A 21,096-nucleotide genomic window follows, 5' to 3' on the forward strand; every position below is an offset into this window, starting at 1 on the left:
CTGTTAAATATAAAGGTTTACTCAGTCACGATAGATGATCAAAGTGTTTGGACCAAGTGGTCACAGAACTGCTGTTACCAGGCTTGCAGCACAAGGCTCACTCAGTGCAGAAGCACAGCTGTTGCAGTTGGCTCAGGCTGATAAACAAGGAATGGCACTAATTCTGCTTCTAGCTCCTTTGTGACTCCCTTGAATGCACCCAACCATCCTCCTGCAGAATCTGCCTCTCATACTATGACTTATGCTTTTTCTATACAAAGTTTTCAAAGCATGTACTTTAAACCAAGAATAATTTTTATAAAAGGAAGTGCCAAATATCTGTGTCTGTCACTAGTATAATACAGTAGTGAAAACTGATGCCTGGAAACATCCTTTGTTTTATTTTGGTACTCATTTTGAATGATTTCATTGCAAAAAATTAGCTCTGCTTTAAGGCAAAAGAAGTATTGAAAGTGGGCAAGGACTGTAAAGGACGACTCTGTGTAACTTGTTTGTTATTCCCCTTATCATACCAGTGCCTTGCTGCATACCAGTTATTTCTCTACTCTTCCCTTTGTGTGTTGTGAGGGCACTTGAAATGAGTAGGATTAAAATGTTTGTTGGCTGGAGGTAGACTGTTCTCAGAGAAGAGCCTCTGGCTTGCAAATCCACGCTGTGCAGAAGGTTAAACTCTTGTTTACCTAAATGGTTAGGATGGCCTCTTCCCAGCTCTTTCTCTCCTCTTTCTCTCCAGGTATTATTCCTCACTGATAATAAACATTTTAGAGGGTATCTCAGTCAGTCTCTGTAAATGTAAATGACTATAGGTAAAGTTTCCCAGAAATAAACTACACGTGAAATGTAAGAACTGTGAAATAATATTTTCTACAGAGTTTAAGGTTTTCAAAGAGTGTAGGTATATAAAGGCTCTATCCTTTTCACTCCTGGTTAAGCCAGTAGAATAGCATCCACTCCTCCCAGTGATTGTACCAATAAAATGGGTACACAGCCACCTGCTATACTCCAATTTAGCACTGGCCCAGGAAGAGGGCAGAGGAGAGAGAGAGTGAGAAGAGACTTTTGTTTTTGTAACTAATACAATTGTGTTTTTGTGATGCAGAAGTGTAAATATTTTGTTAGGTGAAAAAAGAAAAATGTATTGCTTGGAGTGTTACAGTACTAGTTATGATTATGCCACTGTTGCATTCAAAGATGCAAATTATGAGGTAAAATCACTTTTTAAACTTCCATGTACTAAACATGGGAAAGGTAACTGAGTTCTTGAGGCTTTGTTTTTAATTAGATTTTCAGGTATTGCAGTCATTTTTAAAAATGCCCTGAAGTCACTACCCAGACAGTGAAAGCAGCTGAGATTCTAAAAATAAAGGAAGCTGAACTATGGGAAGCAGGATAGCTTTAACTATTTCATACTATGACAATAAACTTCACTGCAAGTAGAACATTGGCATGTTATAGAAACAGCAGCTGAATGGCACACAGCTTTCAATCTCATAGGAGCAATTACTAACCCCACACACACTTGAGAAAACTCTCCTGGAAAATCCAAGGTTTCCCAGTTGAAATTCTGTTAAGTTCCTTTTCAGATAATATGCTGCTGCGGTAGCTTTTTCCTCTGTATTATGAGGTAAGACATACAGAAGAGAGGAAACAAAATTAGAAGCTGGGAGACTTTGTGCCCTGTATTGTACCTTTTTACTTTGAAATGTCTAGCAAGTTACATCACACAAAGTATGTAAGTACGTAAATGTTTAATGCAGATTTTGGAGGAAAGGCATCAGTACAAGATGGAATACATAAGAAGATACAAAATAAGCAGTTAATATTGATCTGCAGTGGTCACTGAAGTGACATGTTCCACTAAGGAAGGATATAACAATTCTGGTAACATGGACTGGGAGGAAAAAGTGAGGTACAGCCTGCTTGCCACCCCAAAAAGAAACAAGCCTTGGATTGAGTCATACAAAAACATGATAACATGGTGCAGTAGAATTCACTGCAGACATTTCTGTAAAATAATGATCCAATAGCAACTAACAGACTGTATTTACCCATACAGATCACCAAGTCCACTGCATTAAGTTCCTTAGTATGCATCATGTCCCTCTTCTAATACTGCCTGTTGCATTGAGCTCTCTACAGATCCTAGTGTATAGAAATAACTAGCTTTGCAATCCTATTTGGGCTTTCCTGAAGTCTCAGGACACCAGAAGTGAAATACAGCAGTTCCTATGGCAGCTATAGCACTCAAGAATCTCCAGAAGTGGTCACCACAGCAGGGGTTACATCTTTTCATTATTTGCAGGTCTTTGAGTTTACCCCAAAGTAGCTTCTCAGAGTGAGACTTCTTCCTCCTATGTTTCCTAGATTGGAGTATCACAGTAGCATACTGCCTCTGCCCTTGGGGCACCGGTGCTGCATGGAGAGGCTTTGCAAGATCTTCCTCCTTGCCCCATAAAGCCTAAATTGTTCAGTAATTAAGGAATAGCACCTTGTTTGCTCTCAGCAACTCAGTGCATAATCACATACTGTGCATTTAAGAATTCTCTGTCCTGAGGTGTCTCTCTAAAAAGACTGAAGACTGAGAGAAGGTGGAACACTGAAATATTGCTTACAAAGGGTGTGAACTCTTGAATGGGCACTTGTGTAGCCTGGAAAAACTATATCAGGGTAATAACAGCCACTTCTTCTCATTCTCCCATTCCTCCAGAGGTGTGACATGCTGCTTTTTCTTTTTCTTTTTTTTTCCTTTCAGAGAAGAACCTTGCAAAACAGTGAAATGTTTTTCATTTTCAGAGAATTTTACAACAGGCCTGTTTGGATATGAAAATAGCAGCCAGGAGTATGAATTAATGCATCAGATGGCTAAATGAGTCCTACTGTTTGTCTTTCAGGTGATGTTCTGTATGAACTCCTTCAGCATATCCTGAAGCAAAGGAAATCTCGTATGCTGTTCTCACCGTTCTTCCATCCTGGGAACTCTATCCATGCTCAGTCAGAGGTTTTATTACATCAGAACCATGATGAAGGTAACTGTCTTGTTCTTTTGGGAACTATTATTATAGAAAGGTGATTGGGTGACTGGAATAAGGCTATACTGAATGTTGTCATTTTCTGGCTCCAAAGTTACTTAAATAAAGTTGCTGTTCTCCATTTGTCTCTGTAGCTGTTAATAGTCAGTTGGCCTAAAGAGCTGACTGTTCTCCATATATTTTCTATTGTTTTGTCCTACTTCCAAAGCTGCCTTAAAAGGTATAACAGATGTAGAGTTAAAAAAAAAAGTCAGAAAGTTTTATTGACCATGTTGATTTGTTTTTCCTCACTATCAATTGGGTAGACAAAGGTGCTTCATGGACTTTTAGCAGTTTGATGCAGTTGTCTGCAGAGCAGGAGAAAAGGCAATGTTAGAGAGGAATATTTAGCACAAAGTCACTTCAAATGACAGCGTCGTCACATTGTACTAACGTTCCTGGCATTGAGCCCATCTTGTTGCTCAGCTTTTGAACTGGTTAAGCAACTCATTTTGAGAAATTTTTTTTTTGCAGTTTTCTCCCATTTTTACCATCAGCAGAAGTATTTGCTTAGGTTATTAGTTAGCCTCCTAGTAGTGTCCTTACACACCATGCCTGTTACAGGTGGCAAAGAAAAAATAGATATATGCTTGTGGCACTGCAGATTTGGGCTTCTCTTTATTCAGTGCAGATCAAAATGTTTCCTTCAAATGAAAAGATACAAAGCCTATGATTTTTAAGAGATCCCTTCTATGAAAGCATCATATATAATTCTGTTGTTGATTTTTTTATAGAAAAAAAATACAGGAAAAAGTAGTGTTACTCCTTTCTTTTTAAGGTAGAAAACAACAGAATTGGATTAGGATTTCACTCAAGTTTGAGTTTAACATTTAGATCCTTCAGCTTGATCACAATGCAGACAATCTGTATTTTTTCTCCACAGATAGCTTTGTTCAGAGGCCTTCAAGACCATCCACAGAAGCAGTCCACCACAGCACCCCAACCATTGAACTGTTGCATCGTTCTAGATCACCCATCACCAACAACCACCGTCCATCACCAGATTCTGATCAGCGGCCACTGAAGTCCCCTATGGACAACACTGTCCGTCACCTCTCCCCAGCTGACAGGGTGCCAGGGGCAAGGTATCATCAAGAGAACAACCACCAGGAGCCCTATCCTCTCTCAGTTTCCCCAATAGAAAACAACCACTGCCCACCTCCTCCTGAGGTTCTTCAGAAGCCTTCCAGCCCTCGCCAGGAGAACACCAGGGTCATCCAGCTGATGCCCAGTCCTATCATGCATCCTTTGATACTGAACCCCAGGCATTCTGATTTCAAACCACCGAGGTTGTCTGAGGATGGGCTGCACAGGGAGGTAAAGCCAATCAACCTGTCCCACCGAGAAGAGTTAGCTTATATGAACCACATCATGGTGTCTGTATCCCCTCCTGAGGACCATGCTATGCCAATTGGAAGAATAGCAGGTAAGTGACCTTCTCTAGGCTGGGCCAGATTTGAAATTTTTCATTTATAGCTTACCATGACATGTGTGAGTAGCTTCTCATTTCTTTTTGCTACACAGTGACCTCAGCAATTATTGGCATTCTGCAAATTTCACCGCATCTATAGTTTAGGCAGTTAAGTATGACTAAAACACTTTCATGACGGGTAAGCAAAGATGCAGTGACATGCTTGTGACCACAGAATGCGTAATTAGTACTGAAACGTATAAGTCCTGACATTTGCTGCCTCTCTACCCACTAGCAATCCATTTGTTTCCCAAGATACTTATCTCCAAAGCCTTGTCCTGCAAAGAAATAATTTTCCAAGAATTGCATTCCCTTTAGTTATGAGTTCTAGGCGGATGCCTTTTGTCGGTTGTATTTGAGACAGTGCAGTCAAACTTGCTATTACAGAGACAGTGGGACTAATGAAATCTCACCTCAGAGTCCTGCTTTGTAGGCTTTCCTGTCTTCTCATGCTAGGATTGTCCCTTTTTACAGAAACAAGGTTGCCTTTGTCCCACACAAACCACAGTCATTGTCTCACTTTTGTTATCGTAAATAACTGACATCACAACAGCTGAATCAGGAAGCTGAGGTTACAGAAAATGTTTTTTGTACTTGAAAGGGAACTGTAAATAGATAGGGAGAGTGGGAAGGGGAATCGAACCACTTCAGAAATGTGCTGAATGCCCCACTAACTAGTATGTCTTGAGGGATGTAAATGCACACCATACACAACACACCCAAAAACATTCCATACATTTACATCAGCAGCAAACTAATGTGATACTCAGCTCCTGTGGGCTGTTATGCATGTCTACATTTTAAAACACCTTGTTCATTTCAGTCCTTTATGTGCCTTTGACTTGTTATAGATGATTGTGCTGCCTCAACTTTATTGAGGAAGATTTTGTTTTGAGACTTATTGCTCTATATTCAAAAGTAACAGACTTCACCGGCTAGTCACAGTCAAGCACAAAAAGGGCTGTGATTCTTTCATGTAATAGAGACATGAGCTATGAAAATTAATCTTTTGGAATTTTTGGCTGGCTGACATTTGTCTCTCTTCTTTTGACTTTTATTGCCTACTAATCTCAGCAAATTAAAATTTATAGCGAATTTTGTGGCAGAGAGGACTCTGCTCTGATTGCATCTCTGGAGTTTTCCTTCCCTTAAGTAGTGTTGGATAATCAGGGGAGTTGTTAATTTTTTTTTAGAAGAAAACTTTCTCCAAGAATGAAGCCTAGACTGAAAAGAATATAAGAAAAAAATATGGTTTTGTTCTTTTTTCAGTTTTCAAATTTAAACCAAGGGGTCTTCTTACGTAAGTAGAATCTTTGGTTTCTGTATGCACTGGATCCACTAGCACAAGTTCTTGTTATTCTGATTGAGTTCTCATGGCTTCTGAACTGTAGCTGGACCCTGTAAGGGGTTCACAGCCTATTTAAAAGCAGCCAAATTTGAATCAATGCCAAAAATGTAAGAAAACTGTATTTCATACCTGAAGTCAACTTTGTGCTTCTGAATTCAATGGCAGCATAGCTAGGTCCAGTAGCAAGAAAACACATACCTTTCTACCTGCTTCCCTCCCCCATCTCATAGCCTTCAATTTAAGGATCTTGACATTATATGTTTTCGTTGTATAAGCATTTCTTCTGTGTGTCCATATAAGTCTTTTTAGATGTTAGTGTCCTTATCTTCGCTAATGCTGCTATAGTTAACATGGAGGCTTTTGACCAACTATGGCTCACTGCTTTGACTTAAGAGAATCCGTAAGAATTACAACACTTGGTTTTTAACACTGCAAATATACATCAGTACAGATGTGTTGGTAAAAATAGCTTTTTAGAAATTATTGGCATTATTGGTATTATTTCTATTTTATGGATGAGAAATTCTGATGGGTAGAGGAATGCAAAGATTTACCAATAATTCAGTCACAGAGCGAAGTATTTAAGTTTACAAGGGTGAGAAGAGAGCCTTGGCTTTCAGTTAACTATTTGCATGCAAGTGATTTTCACAGGAAGCAGAGATGAAGAGCAGCTACTAGGGAAGCCTCATGTGCTGCTGACTAAAACATTGAGCTCAAAAACATGTTCTATTCCCAAATCAGATATTTTAAGTTGTAGAAGAAATTCCTTCTTGACTCAAGATACCTTGCAGACTCATAAACCTGTTAACTTGAAGATAGAGTCTATTTTTAAATGCAGTATGCAATTATTTGATGCTGAGAAAGAAATTAATGTTTTCACTTCATGCTGTCCATAGTGCACTGTTTTCAGAAAGTCAGTCACTAAAGCTGTGGACTTTCTGACAAAAAAAAAAAAAAAAAAGGGCTCTGGCTGTCAGACAAAATAATGACCTTTACATACCAGTAGATAAATCTTACCTTTTCATGTAATATCATTTCTTAAGATATTAACTTTACTGGTAACTCACTTTTACAGCAAAGAGTTTAAAACTGAAGGCCTTGCTTTCATTTACTCTGAGGCCATTTTATAATTCTTTGCAGGTAAGAGGCATAAAGTATCTTTATGTTACTTGTTAAGGTCCCATTTATTATTAATCAATGGCTTGAGTTGATTTTAAAAACCCATGGTTAGCTATCTTAACACCATATACATGAGTCTTCAGTGTAACTTTGTCAGAGCTAGAAGTCATTAGACTTGGATGATCCAAAGGTGGACTTGTATCCCTGTAAATATTCCTGGCAAGATTTAAGCTACCTAACTCAGACATCAGTAGTCATCTATAGCTATGACATCATTTAAAAATAAAGTCATTTTAAAAGGGAGTTTAATAAAGCAGTGCAACAGACTGTTTTCCCTTTGGAGCTGCAGATTCAAAGCAATGACAGTGTTTGTTGGTAGACAGCCTCTGACTTGAACTCTTGCAAGCAGACGCTCCATCTGGCTGGCTAAAAAACCAGTCCTTCTTGGTTCACCCAGGTTGTCCCAAAGGATTCCACCCTGTGGAAATAGAAAAACATATCTCTTTTTTTAAACTTGGTTGTAGTTTTAATCAAGAAGGGTGCTTGAAATTAGCTCTTCTGCAAAATGGAAATTCCACTCTCCATGCACCTCTGACTAGGAGGGTTTTGTTATCAAATATTTTAGGACTTTAATATCTCATAAAGGTACTTTCCCAAGGTACAAGGGCAGATGAGGGTTCCTGTGTTGGCAGGTTTTCTGGATGCATCAGGGCTGAGACATGTACAGCACCAGTAGTGGAACCACTGCCACCAGAAACTGTCTTTGCAGCCATGCTGAGGTTCTGCCCCCAGTGCTTCCCTGAGTGCTCTGCTGTCAACTAATAGCACAGCTGGCTGTCAACGTACAGCTATGTTCAGGTGTCAAAACTATATTTTTTAAGATAGCCAGATACACTTCAACTTGCTAGAAGGAAGGAAAATGGGTACTTGACATAGCAGATCTAACCAGAAACCTGTTAGTTGCCTAAAGGGAGATAGGGGAATCCCTGCAAGAGGCAATTAAGGGATTATCCAGTTACAATAGGTTTGGTTTCACCCTCATTTTTATCACACAGAAGTTGACTTAGAAATGTGAGAATGTAATGACGTGTTGCAAAATACCTTGCTTTTAATTCAGTCACTTAAAACTCTCTGGGACAATTCTGAGCTTTTTATTTAGTGAGAGGAAATTCTTTGCTGAACAGGTTTCTGAGATTCTGAGATTTCCAGTTCTCCAGTGCTTTTCTTTACTAGTTTTCTGGGACAGAAAAGCTTGTCCATGAATCCAGCCAACCTGTGGCAATGAAACTTGGGTATTACATACTGTGCTACTCTTTGCTTTGGCATTGCCATTTGTCCAGTACAGAACCTAACCAAATGACTATGCAGATAGGAAGGATGAGGTGCCAGAGAATGGCTGTGGGTACAACTGAACTCCTCCCTGGTGTTCCAGATACTGTTGGAGCTGGAAACCAAGGAACACCATGAATCTGTAGGTCACTCTGTGCATGCCTTAGGCAGACCTATCCACCTTGTACAAGTAGCTTGGTGGGACAAGCATAGCTGTAAATCCCCACTTTGCATATTGCTTTTGATTCTGCTCTGCACTTAGGAGGGAAGAGAATTCAAAGGCAGGTAAGTCTCTTGTGCCTGCTTTTGTCTATTAGCATGCTATTCTTATCAGCTGAGTTGCCTTAGCAACGAGGCTGTATTTAGCTTTGTAAGCTGCCAGATTTGTTTCTTCCCCTTCAGTAGTACAAGGAAAAGCCAAGTAATGTTTAAACAGTTCAGAGGCACATTATCTACTACCGTATTGGTTTGGCCCATAAAACAATCGACTGCTATAGGAAGAAAAACAAACTAGATTCTTGCCCTGCTGAAATCATGCAAGAGATCCACCTCCAACTCAACTTCTGACTTGGGATTTCTGCCCCATCCCTCATTGTACCAAAAGTCCAGAGATTACAGGAGCATAGCCTTGAGCCCAACAGATTTGTGTACCTGACTTCTCTGCATAAATAGTCAAAGCTGAAAATGCAGTCCTCTGTTGAGAACACATCATTCATGAATGACTCACGTTATACTGAAATCCACTAAGTCTATAGTGCTTAAGATGGGCATAGGCCATGTGCTGGTTCTGACCACAGGGAGGTCTTTCACCTCAAAGCCCTGTAAATACAGTAGTTTTGCAGAGGTGCCTGGAGAGAGGTTGGAGGGGGAACAGAATCAGGATTCTCCTCTCCCTTTATTTGAAAAATTTAATCACTTCCCAAAAATGTGTATAGAAGAGGAAAAGACTGGAGGAGTTAACTTAGTGAATCTTTCTCAGAGTTAATCAATGCTTATTTATTTATTTATTTTTACTTCAGAGTTGAGCTGGAAAGCTTCTTTTAAAGGAGATTTTAAGAAAAATTCAGCTGATTGAGTTATTAGATTCATAACACCAGACATTTAGAGCTTATACCTTGGAAGTCACTGTACTTTAAAACACTGCAGCATGGTCATTCTTCCTCAACTTATCCACTAGGATTTGGTGTCCCAGCAATCACGTTTACTCCATGTTTGTCAATGTGACATTCACAATCATGACAAGTTGTCTTTTTTTTTAACAAGTAATTTACCAAAATCTCTTGTATAAATGCAGTTATACAACATCAGTTTATTTTCCTTCCTGTACAAAAATGATTCCACAGGCATGGTTACTATAGAATGACCCATGGTGGGTAGTAGGGAAGGAGAGTGGGAAAGGAGACAAAAAAACAGTTATACCTGTTTAATAATGGAGGTAAAATCCTACAACTAAGCACAACTTATGAGTTCAAAGTTTTGCAGCAACTAATACTGTTAGCCCTCACATAAGGGATGCAGTTTCCTGTTTCCTTTGCTATATGGTAGTGTCTATGTGCTCTCTTGTGCTGAAGTCCCTACCCCAAATGTTTACTGTGTACAGAGAAGGTAAATATAAAAAAAGTAAGGGCACACAAAGGTGAATGGTGTTTGCAAGAGTTCCAGCACTGATCAGAAGCAGTATGGAAGAGAAAGCTATACCATATAGCAAAATAAAATCTATCAGTAGACAGTAACTGACCAGTCCCCCACTCAGAATCATAAAGTGTACTTCCAGATTCCAGTTACCAGTAGCACCTTCTGTTATGCTACAGTGCCTCACATTTGCAGATTCCAGTTTGTTTGAAAAATAAATTAACCAATTTAAAAACTGAAACAACTCAGACCCTGCACTACTATTCAGTCTGATACTCCTGATTTTATTCTTCACTACACTTTTCGTCATAACAGCAACCTGAGCTATCCATAAACCAGGTGGAGGCCAGATATATAACTTAATGAACTCCCTGCTCCTGGTTTTACCTGTTGCAGCTTTTAAAGCCAGTCATAGTGTTGCTGTAATAATAGCTGCTTGTGCATCAGTGTTGCTGTTCATCCTCTAAATAAAAGCAGAACCTACCCAACTCTGTGCCTGCCTGCTACTGGGGCAGTGGCTTGCATTCTTGTATTCAGTTCAGTCTTTCTGATCTTTCCTGAGGGTATGGATTGCCTACATGTGTAATTGAGCACAACAGGTGTTAGTGTTAAAGGCTTGAACCTAATTCCCTCTCATTGTCATTCAGTCGTTGGTAAGTGACTTTATTCCAGAGTGACAACACTGCTTTAGAAGTAGAAAACTTCTAGAAGAAAGTCACTTATTGTGGACAGACATGTCCACAGAGACCTATTGTAGCACTCAGTACTGGAAGGAACCTACACTGTTTGGGTTTTCTGATTGTTTCAGCCCTCCAGACAGTGAATAAGCATCACTGTTTGATTTGTTACTTCTCCCAATTTCTGGATCTGCATCATTAGTTTCACCTTGAGGAACTCTTATCTAAACTGAAAGTGTTTGCTTTGTCCTCATTTGCAGAGGATGAGCGCTGACAAACCAAACTTGGCTTTTGTCGTGTGCTTCCTTAGAGGTATTCTGCTTTCTTTAAGAAAGCACGTATCATTGCTAATGCTGTAGGAGCCTACTGTATATGTGCCTGAGAAAGCAAAGACTATCTTCAGCCATCACAAGACACGATCCCAGCAGGGTTTGACAGCGTCATACCAACCTGGTGGGCTCTTGTGAAGCACTGCCTTTACTTGGGGGCAGCTAGGGCAAAACCCACTTCCAGTCTTAGCAGCTGAGCAGTTACAAGTTACAGCCTGACAAACTGCAGCAAACCAAAACAGTGTTTCATTTCAGCATGCAGAGTTGTAAGCACTGGGATTTGAGTGCTTAATTTCCAGGTAGCTGATGCTCGTTTGCATAGGGCAGCAAGTGTGAAACTTGGAAGAATCAGGGATTTTTGGTATAGGTATGTCCTGTCACTCCCAATTGCATATGACAATTATAATGCCACTGGCCTTGTTTAATCACTTGTTTAGTCCTTGCAGTCATGTATAGTGTTATATTTGCAGTATGCACCACATCAATTTCAAGCCTTTTGTGAAGAGCCAGACTACTACAAAGAGACTGAAGTATGAATGAGAATCAAGCTCAGAGTTCCTTTTCAGAGGAGAAATTTTCATGATAACCTTGAGAACCATCTTAACATGGCATTAACAATTAATTTCAATATGAAAGTGTGCTTTCCCTGCCAATATACCCAGTGTCACTCAAGCAATAGTAGAATGACAATAGCTTGGATAGGTAGTTTCAGATTTTCTGTGAAGTGTCTTACTTTACAGATACCTCCATGCTGCACAGGTACAGGAGCAAAAATTGCAGCCAGGACATGTTCTGGTCTTTATATGAGGTCTGACTAACCAAGCTATAGGAAAACTCAGTCATCTAGCCTTCATCCCTTCTCATTACTCTTCTGCAGTGTCTATGTGTTGTGGCTAGATGGATGTGATAAGTGGGTTCAGAGTACCCTCAGCAGCCACTGAGGTCAGCAGGATGTTGAACACCTCAAGTACATAGCCTTTTTTACAAGAATATGAGCCTTATATTCCCTGTACATTGCACACTTTCTTCAGGTTGAAGTTGTAGCAGTAATTCAGATTTTCTTCTACAAAGGAAACCTGCATTACTTTGAACACTTAGTTAAACCAGAACAATATACCTTAGTGTTGACATTATGTTGTACTCTCTTTGGAGACAGGCTTACTTAAGTCTTATTTTAATACTGATCAGTTAGAAATGGTATACGAATGTTTGCACTATTTTATAAGATTTAAGATGCAGGGAAATTCTCTGCAGAATACTGTTTTCCCTCTCTCATGAGGGAAGGGTTTGGCTTTGTCTAAATGTGGAGATTTAACCCTGTTTCATTTTTCTGTCAGACCCATCAGAAGTGACAAGTTTACAACTTATAAAGAAGTCCTTTCAGCAGGAAATTCCTGAAACCATAACCTCCAGCTATGCTCACACTGAAGAAAGAGCTCTGGCTTTTGGGTGGAGCACAGAAGTGAGGTTCTTGGACAGTGGTCTCCAGCTAAAAATGATTTTCCACTGTTAGAAAGAAAACAAACCTGATCAAATACTTCACAAGTCAAAGATCACTTGAGCTTATGACAGAGGATACTGGAGCTTCTCACACTGTGAGGTCAAAAATTACTACCCTGTTTGAGTACCATAGTAAAGTCACTTCCACTTTTGCCTGCTTATATGATGTAGAATTCAGGAGACGAATGTTCATCCTTAATCTTGAATTCTCCTTATTAAAGTGTTTGGTCAGTTCTTTGTTGTCAAACAAGATGTGAGGTATTTGTAAGATCTCAGTGAACAGGAGAACAGGCAGAGGTTGAATTTCTTTCCCTTTTTCACGTTGTTGCCCTTCCCAAGCAATTAAGGTGAGGAAAAGCCATGGGAGGATCAGAAGCAGATTTTGTTATCAGAATAAATGGAAGAGTGAACCCTGCCATTGTAGTGGAGCAGGTAAAAAGAACACTTGAAACTTAGTACTGAAAATACTTGTCTGTTTGGTGGGGATGGAACAGAAGAATAGGACAGGGAAAAAATCACCTTTCTTAATAACATAGTCTTTATCTTCCAAGACCCTCATCTATCAAACTGTCCTTTCTCAGTCTATGACCCATTCATTACATATCCTTTCGAATCTGAGTGCTCCTTTCTACAGCCACATGAAGAATATGAACCTTTTGGAGTTTCCTCTTCTTCATATATTTTTATTGCCAAGAACAGAGCTTGGCCCTATCTTGCCCTGTTACTTCTACAATTTGTTAACAGCATGACAATCTCAGGTTTCTGCTCTGCTTCTGCCGGATCAGCATTTGGGTACAAGACAGAAGCAACATACAACCATTGCATTGTGTGATCTGGCAACCTATTTCTCCAGCCCCAGCTTGAATTTACAAAGCTGAACAAACATTTGTCTGTTAGGAGGTTTCTCCACATGGACTTTACTGCACCAGCTTACCATCCTGCTTCTAGCAGCAGCCAACATTAATGGAAAGAAGACACTTTCTATCTTTGTAACCTGAACTCAGATTACCATATAGTGTTATGCTTAGCACCCACAGTCCTCAGAGCCATTTAATCCTTTATTTGTGAGTTTTGTTTACTTCCTTTTTTTTTTGTAGTTTTGACTTCTAAAATAAGTTTGTGATGTTCTTAGATATTGAGATTGTAATTGTTCCTAACTGTATCAGCACAACAGTAACCCTACTGTAGCATTTCTTTCTTTCTGCTTGTACTGTCTTTCACCACACACACAAAAAAAAAAAACCTTTCAGAAAATACACAGTAGATGATTTGATATGATCCAGCCATATGCCTTCCCTGTCCTTACCACAAGCTTTAATTTTCATCCCTCTCTATTTGTGTGGTAAAGGAAAGCTGATAAAGTCATTGTCACTGTACTTCTGAAATGAATTATAATATCAGCCAACCTGGTGAGCATCATGTACCACTTTGATAGCCTGAAGGTCCATTTGGCTCATGCAGAAAGCTCTGTCTGTTGCAGAGTTGAGGATGTGGTTAAAATGCAGTTGGAGCTTCACTCTATGGTAAGCCTAAAACAAGTCAGGAGTCTGGACTCCTGTGGCTCCCAGGCTGGATGTGGCTCTGGACAGCCTGGTCTAGTAGTTGGTGACCCTGCACATGGCAGGGGGGTTGAAATTAAATGATTGTTATGGTTATTTCCAACCCAGGACATTCTATGATTCTATGACTCAGGAGTTCTCTCCCAACCTTTATTTTTTTCATACAAGTGAACAGTCATTAACCTTAATGATTTCTTGCTTCTGGCTAGAGTTTAAACAAATCCAGACACTCCAAAGTAGTGCCCTCTTCTCAAACAACGGGAATTATCACAGACTGTAGATCTGCAGGCACTTTCTGGGGGGCCTCTCCCTCTTTCCTCTCCACTTTGTCAACTCTGCCAGTGTAGTCTTGCCTCCTTCTTTTGTGCTGGCAATAGCATTCACCAGATCTTCCTGCAAGCAGATTCAGCTCTCAAATAGCAGAAAGCAGGCCAGTGTTTTTTGCGGGATTTGTTTTCTCCTGTTTGAACAAATTGAGTCAAAGCATATGGAAATCTAACAAAATAAGAGCCAGCATGAAGTAGACAGCAGGAGGAAGGGAGAAAAAAATGGAAAGGAGATGAGACCTTTTCCTCCTAGCAGCTATGGCCAACTGAAATTTACCAGTTCACAGTTTTGGTACCATAAGTATAACCATGTTAGCTCTCTTAACTGCACTTCAGGTGTGCTTATAGAAACCAGAATAACAGAATTAATTCTGGATACGCTCTGTCCATTAGCCTCAGTTGTGAACAGCTGTTCATGTGATGTTTGCTTCTCTGTGAACAAATGCAGTTGAAGTACTTATCACCTTGTAAAAAATGGGACTTGAGCATGGGAAAACTTTTCAGCTAGTAGAAATCACAGAACTATTTAAGTCAAATGATAATCATATGCTGGAGAAATTTTAGGCTAACCTACTCAGCAAGGAGTAGAACATCAGCTGATGTCAGAGGGAGTATGATTATTTTGGCACAATCTCTTTCTCTGAAAGCTATGTTTGTTTCCAAGTCAGTCAGTAGCCATATTTAATGCATCTTCTATAATGGTCTCCAGGGAAAACTGTGGATGGGTCTTGTAGAATGTTTTTGTGTTTAAGAGATGGTTTTGGTAGTTGATAAGTGAAGAGAGGTAGTCCTACTTCTTGGGCCTCACAAACAACAAAGGTCTTTAGATGCAGTGTATATTTTAGGGAATATTGCAGATGAACATGATATTCAGAACAAAAAAGGTCTTTAGCATACGCATGCCTATATTGTTAGCAGTATTGTTTAGTCTAAGAGGGTGCAGATTTAAGAATTATCTCACTACTGCAATGTCAAGACTGCTGGTTGTGTGACTGTCTTGGAAAACTGGTACCACAGAAGTCATTTCTTAATGATTAGACAAGTATCAAAATGTTACGAACCTAAAATCAATAATATTGAATGTATAGATCATGATGATACGGTATTTTAAGTCTAAGGAATATATGTATTGCCATCATGTAGCCATTTGGGATTATTTATATGCCAGAGTTCCTCTAGGTGTGTATTCAGAAGACTGTGCCCATAGACTTAAAAGATATTTGAAAAGAAGAATTTGTAATCCATTATTTCAGTCACACAGTGACTATTTGACTGTCATAAGGGATTCTTAACAATACTATGTCTACTCTTTTTTGTAACATTGCTGAAAGTAGTGCTATAAATGTGGGCAGTAAACAGCTTCTCAGCCAGAAGAGCTGAGAAACTGGAAAGGAGAAACTGAGTTTTATTATGCCAAGGAGGAGTGGCTGAGGCTTGGGTGCTTCTGCCTCGTGGAAGAGAGTCTTAAAACTGAAGTGAGGAGGCACACTTGCTGCTATCAAAGAGCTTTCGTCCTACTCCTCAAGCCCCAAAAACTCATTGTCCCTTCTTACTTGCTATCTCCAGGGCTCTGCCACCGCTTTGTTTTCCTATGTCTCCTGTTAGCACTGGTAGCCAAGCAGCAGCCAGGGTCTGGATGGGCTGGCAGCCCTCAGGCTTTCCTGCTTCTCAGCTTAGCTTAGGGCTTTACAACACATGGCTGTTACTAGCCTAAGTGTCTCTTGCACAAGTAGGGCAGTCTTTATGGAGGATGTTTTGAGAACCAACTAACTGCAGCTTATATCTTCCTTGTGCATAAGTATAAAAATCCCCCTAGAAGCATTAACCACAGGAAGAAAGTTCTAGCCATTCCTCTCCATTTGAAGATATAGCTTGCCCTAATTCCTATCTAATTACATACCTCAGTCTTGCCGAAGAGTACTGCTGAGAAAATGGCGGAATGTGGAAATATTTGCTTTCAGAAGCCCTGCTGCATGGCCACAGCAGTTCACCACTTTCCCACTTTGGCTGGGTTGTTTGTTACTACATTGCCTTTAAGCCTCTCAGTCCCAGTTCTCTCTTCAACAAAATCCCTTTAGTTTCAGAGTGTACAAATTTCAACCATCTGAGTTCACTTAAACAAAAAGTAAGTGTGTGTTAGGGGGGAAATGATGTTTCCTTGTGCTACACAGACATACTTTCTAAGTAAACCGTAATAAACCAAAAGGCAGGGAAATTGCAGCGTGCCCAAACAATTTAGATACCGGCCCTGACTCAATTCCCTTACTGAATCTCACACACTTTTAAACTTGCTGGGCCTCAGAAACATCCCTGTGCTTTCTTGCTGTAGTTCACTAGCTAACACACACCCTGTGGAGAGTCGTGGCATTTTACTGCTCATTTGGAAGCCTTCTGATAGCCAAAGAAGTGGTTTAGGCTTCCTGGAGGCATTCATAGCATCCACACTTTCTTCAAGCAAGTGGTTAAAACTTAGGAAACAGTATCCACAAACAAGTCCTTTTCTCAGTTTCTCCATCCTTCCTGAAAATACATTTAACAGTTTTAACCTTCCTGGGGAATGCAGCTTTTGGTGTTGTCTTTACTGGCCTTCTGAGGAGGCATCTCTTATCCCAGCTGAGAAGCTGCTTTTAATTGTTAGCGTTGTCTTTTCTTGTATTTTCATGAATTTCAGAGGCTGCAGTCTACTCCACTTGGGCTCTGGTTTACTCTAAATTCATTACACTGGCTAAGAGGTATCAAATAGTCTTTGACCCATGGTTTCTGTTGACCCACTAAAGATAGCTGTGGGTAGCTTCCTCAGCAGCCACCATGCAGGGGCAGGCCACCACAGGCAGGGTGGTGGAAGGAGGTGGAGGAACTGCTTGGCCCCTCACCACTCCGCCTATAACCTGGCACACAGCAGATGGCTGTGGTGCACTTGGCAGTGAGGTGGAGCTCAAAGAAGCTGCTCCTCACTGTGGGTGGGTCAAAGCAGGACACAGGGTAGCACATCCAGCTCCTGGCACCTGGCCAGGCAAGAGTCATTTATTTGCCTTAGGGCTGTTTGGGAGTGAACTGAAGGGGAGTGCGCTCCTGTCAGTGGAGAGAGGGCAGGAAAGGTTAGGCCCTGGGCAGGCCACGGGCAGTGGGTGTGAAGGAGTACTTTTATATAGCTGCTATGTGACAGAGGTTGCCACCAGAGAGATGGTAGATGCCCCATACTTGGAAATATTCAAGGTCAGGCTGATCAAGGGCTCTGAGCAACCTGGACTAGCTGTAGCTGTCCCTGTTCATTGCAGGGAAGTTGGGCTAGGTGACCTCTAAAGGTCCTTTCCAACTCAAATGATTCTATGATTCTGTGACTTAGTTGCTGCTCCTTTGTCAGTCAGGGAGACCCTTTCTGACTGTCCTATTTTATTTAACTTGCAATCTGTGGAGAAAGGTATTCAGGCTGTAAATAATTTATGATTAAAGACAAAAAAAAAAACAAAAAAAAAACACCCACTGAATGTGTTCACATTAATGAAGATCTATCTTTTGAAACCTGTATTAAGGCAAACTGATGCAAGTACTTCACAAAGTGCTACCAAGCTACTAGTGTTAAATGCTTTTTATTTCCTGTTTGCAGTGTATGAAGACACAATACCCATTGTTGAATTGATATATGCCAGCTCATTAAATTATTGCAACTTAGTTATATAGTTTTTTGATTTACAAGTGTAGCTTTTAGTTTGTAACTCGTGGGAGCCAAGCAGAATTTTCAAGAATTTTCAGTTTTCCTATTGAAGCAAACAGATTTAAAGACCTAAGGTACTTTGGTGGTGTGGGGTTTTTGTTGTTGTTGTTTTGGGTTTTTTTGCAAATTTCGTCAGCCTGCTAAATACCTCTGCAAGTCTGAGCAGCTCAGTTGGTTTAGAATATGGGATGAGGCCCTTGATTGCTTGGGACTTTCTTGTAGAGATCTCAAGATGCAAATCTGAGTTATTCTCATTTGAGGAGTGTTAATATTCAAGCTTAGACGGATTCCATTTTAAAAATTAAGTGAACAACAATAAACAAATTTGCACTTGAATGCGTCCTCTTCTGAGCGTAGTTACAGCAATATTCTATTGATTATGAATAACATTGCAAACTGCAAATAATGTGCTAAAAGTAAAGTTTGGGCAAATGATATCTCTGCAGAACTGTAAGTATTATTTATAAGTTAATATAATCAGATGATTTCTGCCACAGGTTGCATGTTCAAGAATGTAAGTCTGACATTCATATGTTTGTGTAAGAGTACCATCCCTCTAGTGGCACCAAGGAAGGTCTCTCCTAGGACTGGCAGTAGTGACACCATCAAATCCAAATGACTGACAGTGGGACACTGACACCACATAGCACTCCCATGCTGGGGCCATGTACCAGTCAAGCACCTCAGCAACCTCCTAGCACAGTCTGAAAGCACAGCTTCAGCCACAGAACTACATATTCTTCCTCTCCCCACAAGTTTTTAATGAATTCATGGCTTGACCAAAAGGTGTCTCTTTTTTTCCCTGACTAATATATAATGTCTAATATCTACTATGTCTAAGTCTACTAGCTAATAAGTCTAATATCTGACTAATGTAAGTGAATGTTTTCCAATTTGAAGCAGCTCCCAGCTGTAGAGATGAGCTGGAGCAGGACTGAGCACACTACAGGTTTTTAGCTCTGTTTGGACCTTGTAAGCCTTAGCAGAAGCCAGAATTATTTGTATACATTCCTGGTCGACTGACTGAAATAAGCCTTGAAGCATGCCTATGGGGAGGATTTTCATAGCTCCTAGTTCATTGGGGATCCACGTGAGTTTCCTGCTCCACCCTAATTAAGCCCCCCAGAGCTCTAGAAACTGCTCTTGGCCAAAGCACCATTCCTGCTACCATCAAATCCAACCCCAGTAACAGTTGTTAGCTACCCAGCTGCAGAGGTGGGTACATCTGTTTGGTGTCCAGTCGGCAGATGAGAAGTAAGTTGTCCATCTGGTAACCTGTTGCCAGCTCATGGCTTGTGTGGCCTTGGTGAGTGATTCATTGCTGGCCTAAAAAGTCGTACAGTGATTTTAGTGAAGTAAAAATTGTAGATTTTTGAATGTAACAGTATTACAGAGCAACTCTGATTGCTTGGCAAAATATATCCTGAGGGGTCAGAGCCAGTAGAATTGAAGAAGGAAAAGAAAAGTGGTGTTTGAAGATTTTTATTTTTCTTACTTAAGATTCCTGATCCTTTTTTTTTTTCTTATACAGCCTTTCCGTGAAAGAGTTCAGAAATGAATTGCATGTGTGTCACGAAACTACTTATGTGGGCTCTTCCTACCATATTACCTGAGCACCTCCCACATTATTAAAAGGCTCAAACCACTGCAGCAATATAATCTCCCTTCCCAAATTCCTTGTAAATGAAATCTAGAAAATAAGGTTTTTTTTCAAATGCATGCATGTCTAAGAGATTAAATTTATTTGTGTGAAACTAGTGAAAAGCTGATTGTAATCGCTTGTGCCCAGTGCTGTACAAGCTGTTAGAAGCAGCAGTATTCAACATTATAGCATTTAGTTTTAGCCAACTACCTTCTTTGTATTTGCAGCCTCGGTGTAGGTGCCTGGGCCAAGTATGCAAGCTGGGGCGAGAGGAAAGTTTCTATGTATCCCTGCACAGAGAGAGGGCCAGTCTAGGCTGGTCATCAGGGAATGAGTGGGAGAGAATTATTTCTCAGATCCAGTCCTGGTTCTAGCTAGCAGTACTTCTTTCTGGTTAAAAATTCTGAATGTCTTCTTTCTTTCCTATGCCTTCTTTAGAGACAGTACAGGTTTCAGAAATAACAGTTTGAAAGTGGGAAATGCCATCAATAATGTTAATATCTCTAACCACTTCAGGTACACTCATTGAATGTATTATTCATATGCCTTTTCAAAAAGCATTTTATATTCTCAGACTGAACATATCATCATATCCCCATTGTGAAACATACCAAACCAAGACGGACAGGAATAGGTAGGCTGGCAAGAATCCATGTTAGTACCTGGAATCTAGATGTCTTTGGTTACCAGTCCTCTAATCATTGCAACAAGCCATGTCTATGATATTTTGTCTCGGGTTTTACTTTCAAAGTGAAATACAACTACATCACCAGCTGAGTGATCTGGCCAGTTCATCTATAAAAACCTTGTTGTTTCTGACAGCAGCAGAACCTCTCGCTCAGTGCAATTTGCTTTCCATATTTCATAGTTACTTCTGCACACACACGTTGCAAGCAGGAAGTAGGAGCAGCTCAGCTCTTGTCTGCCCCTGCCTCAAGAGACTGCCATGAAACTGAAAAACACTAAACTATAACCTAAGTATCTGTTAGACCTTTAATTAGCGACCTAAAGAGTGTTTGCCAAGAGGAAATTTGAATTCAGTTTTCCAAATAGAAAGTATTTAACCTCTCGATAGCACTCAAGTAATTATAATGCTTGTGTTGTTTTTTTTCAGGAACTGTAAAAAACAAAAATCAAATTGAAAAATGATAGGAGGCATCATTTTTATGAGACATGGAACAATGAAATTCTCTGTTTGAAAGGAAAGCTGTAGCAATGCCTATGCCTCAGACCCCTGTAGCTGACACAGAAAGGAGCAGCCTCAAGCAGGGAAAGCAGGTTGCAGATTGTTGATTTTCCCACTGAAACAGCCTGAAACAGCATCAGGGCCAAATGTGGTGGTTTTACGTGCGTCACTACAACAGCAAACACCCAGCAAAGA

General features: G+C 40.2%; 1 protein-coding gene across 4 annotated transcripts in view; it reads left to right on the top strand.

The window, feature by feature from the left end:
* The window catches only part of ETV6 (ETS variant transcription factor 6), a 132,743-nt gene that overhangs the window by 101,073 nt on the left and 10,574 nt on the right, over positions 1-21,096 (top strand). For all 4 annotated transcript variants that reach the window (XM_031603190.2, XM_090147664.1, XM_090147657.1 and 1 more), the window contains exons 4-5: positions 2,892-3,026; positions 3,952-4,494. In XM_031603190.2, coding sequence (XP_031459050.1) covers positions 2,892-3,026; positions 3,952-4,494 — 678 coding nt within the window. The remainder of the gene's footprint in view (positions 1-2,891; positions 3,027-3,951; positions 4,495-21,096) is intronic.

The sequence above is a fragment of the Phasianus colchicus genome, chromosome 1 (assembly GCF_987193195.1).
Source record: "Phasianus colchicus chromosome 1, bPhaCol1.hap1.1, whole genome shotgun sequence".
In the NCBI taxonomy this organism is placed as follows: Eukaryota; Metazoa; Chordata; class Aves; order Galliformes; family Phasianidae; genus Phasianus; species Phasianus colchicus.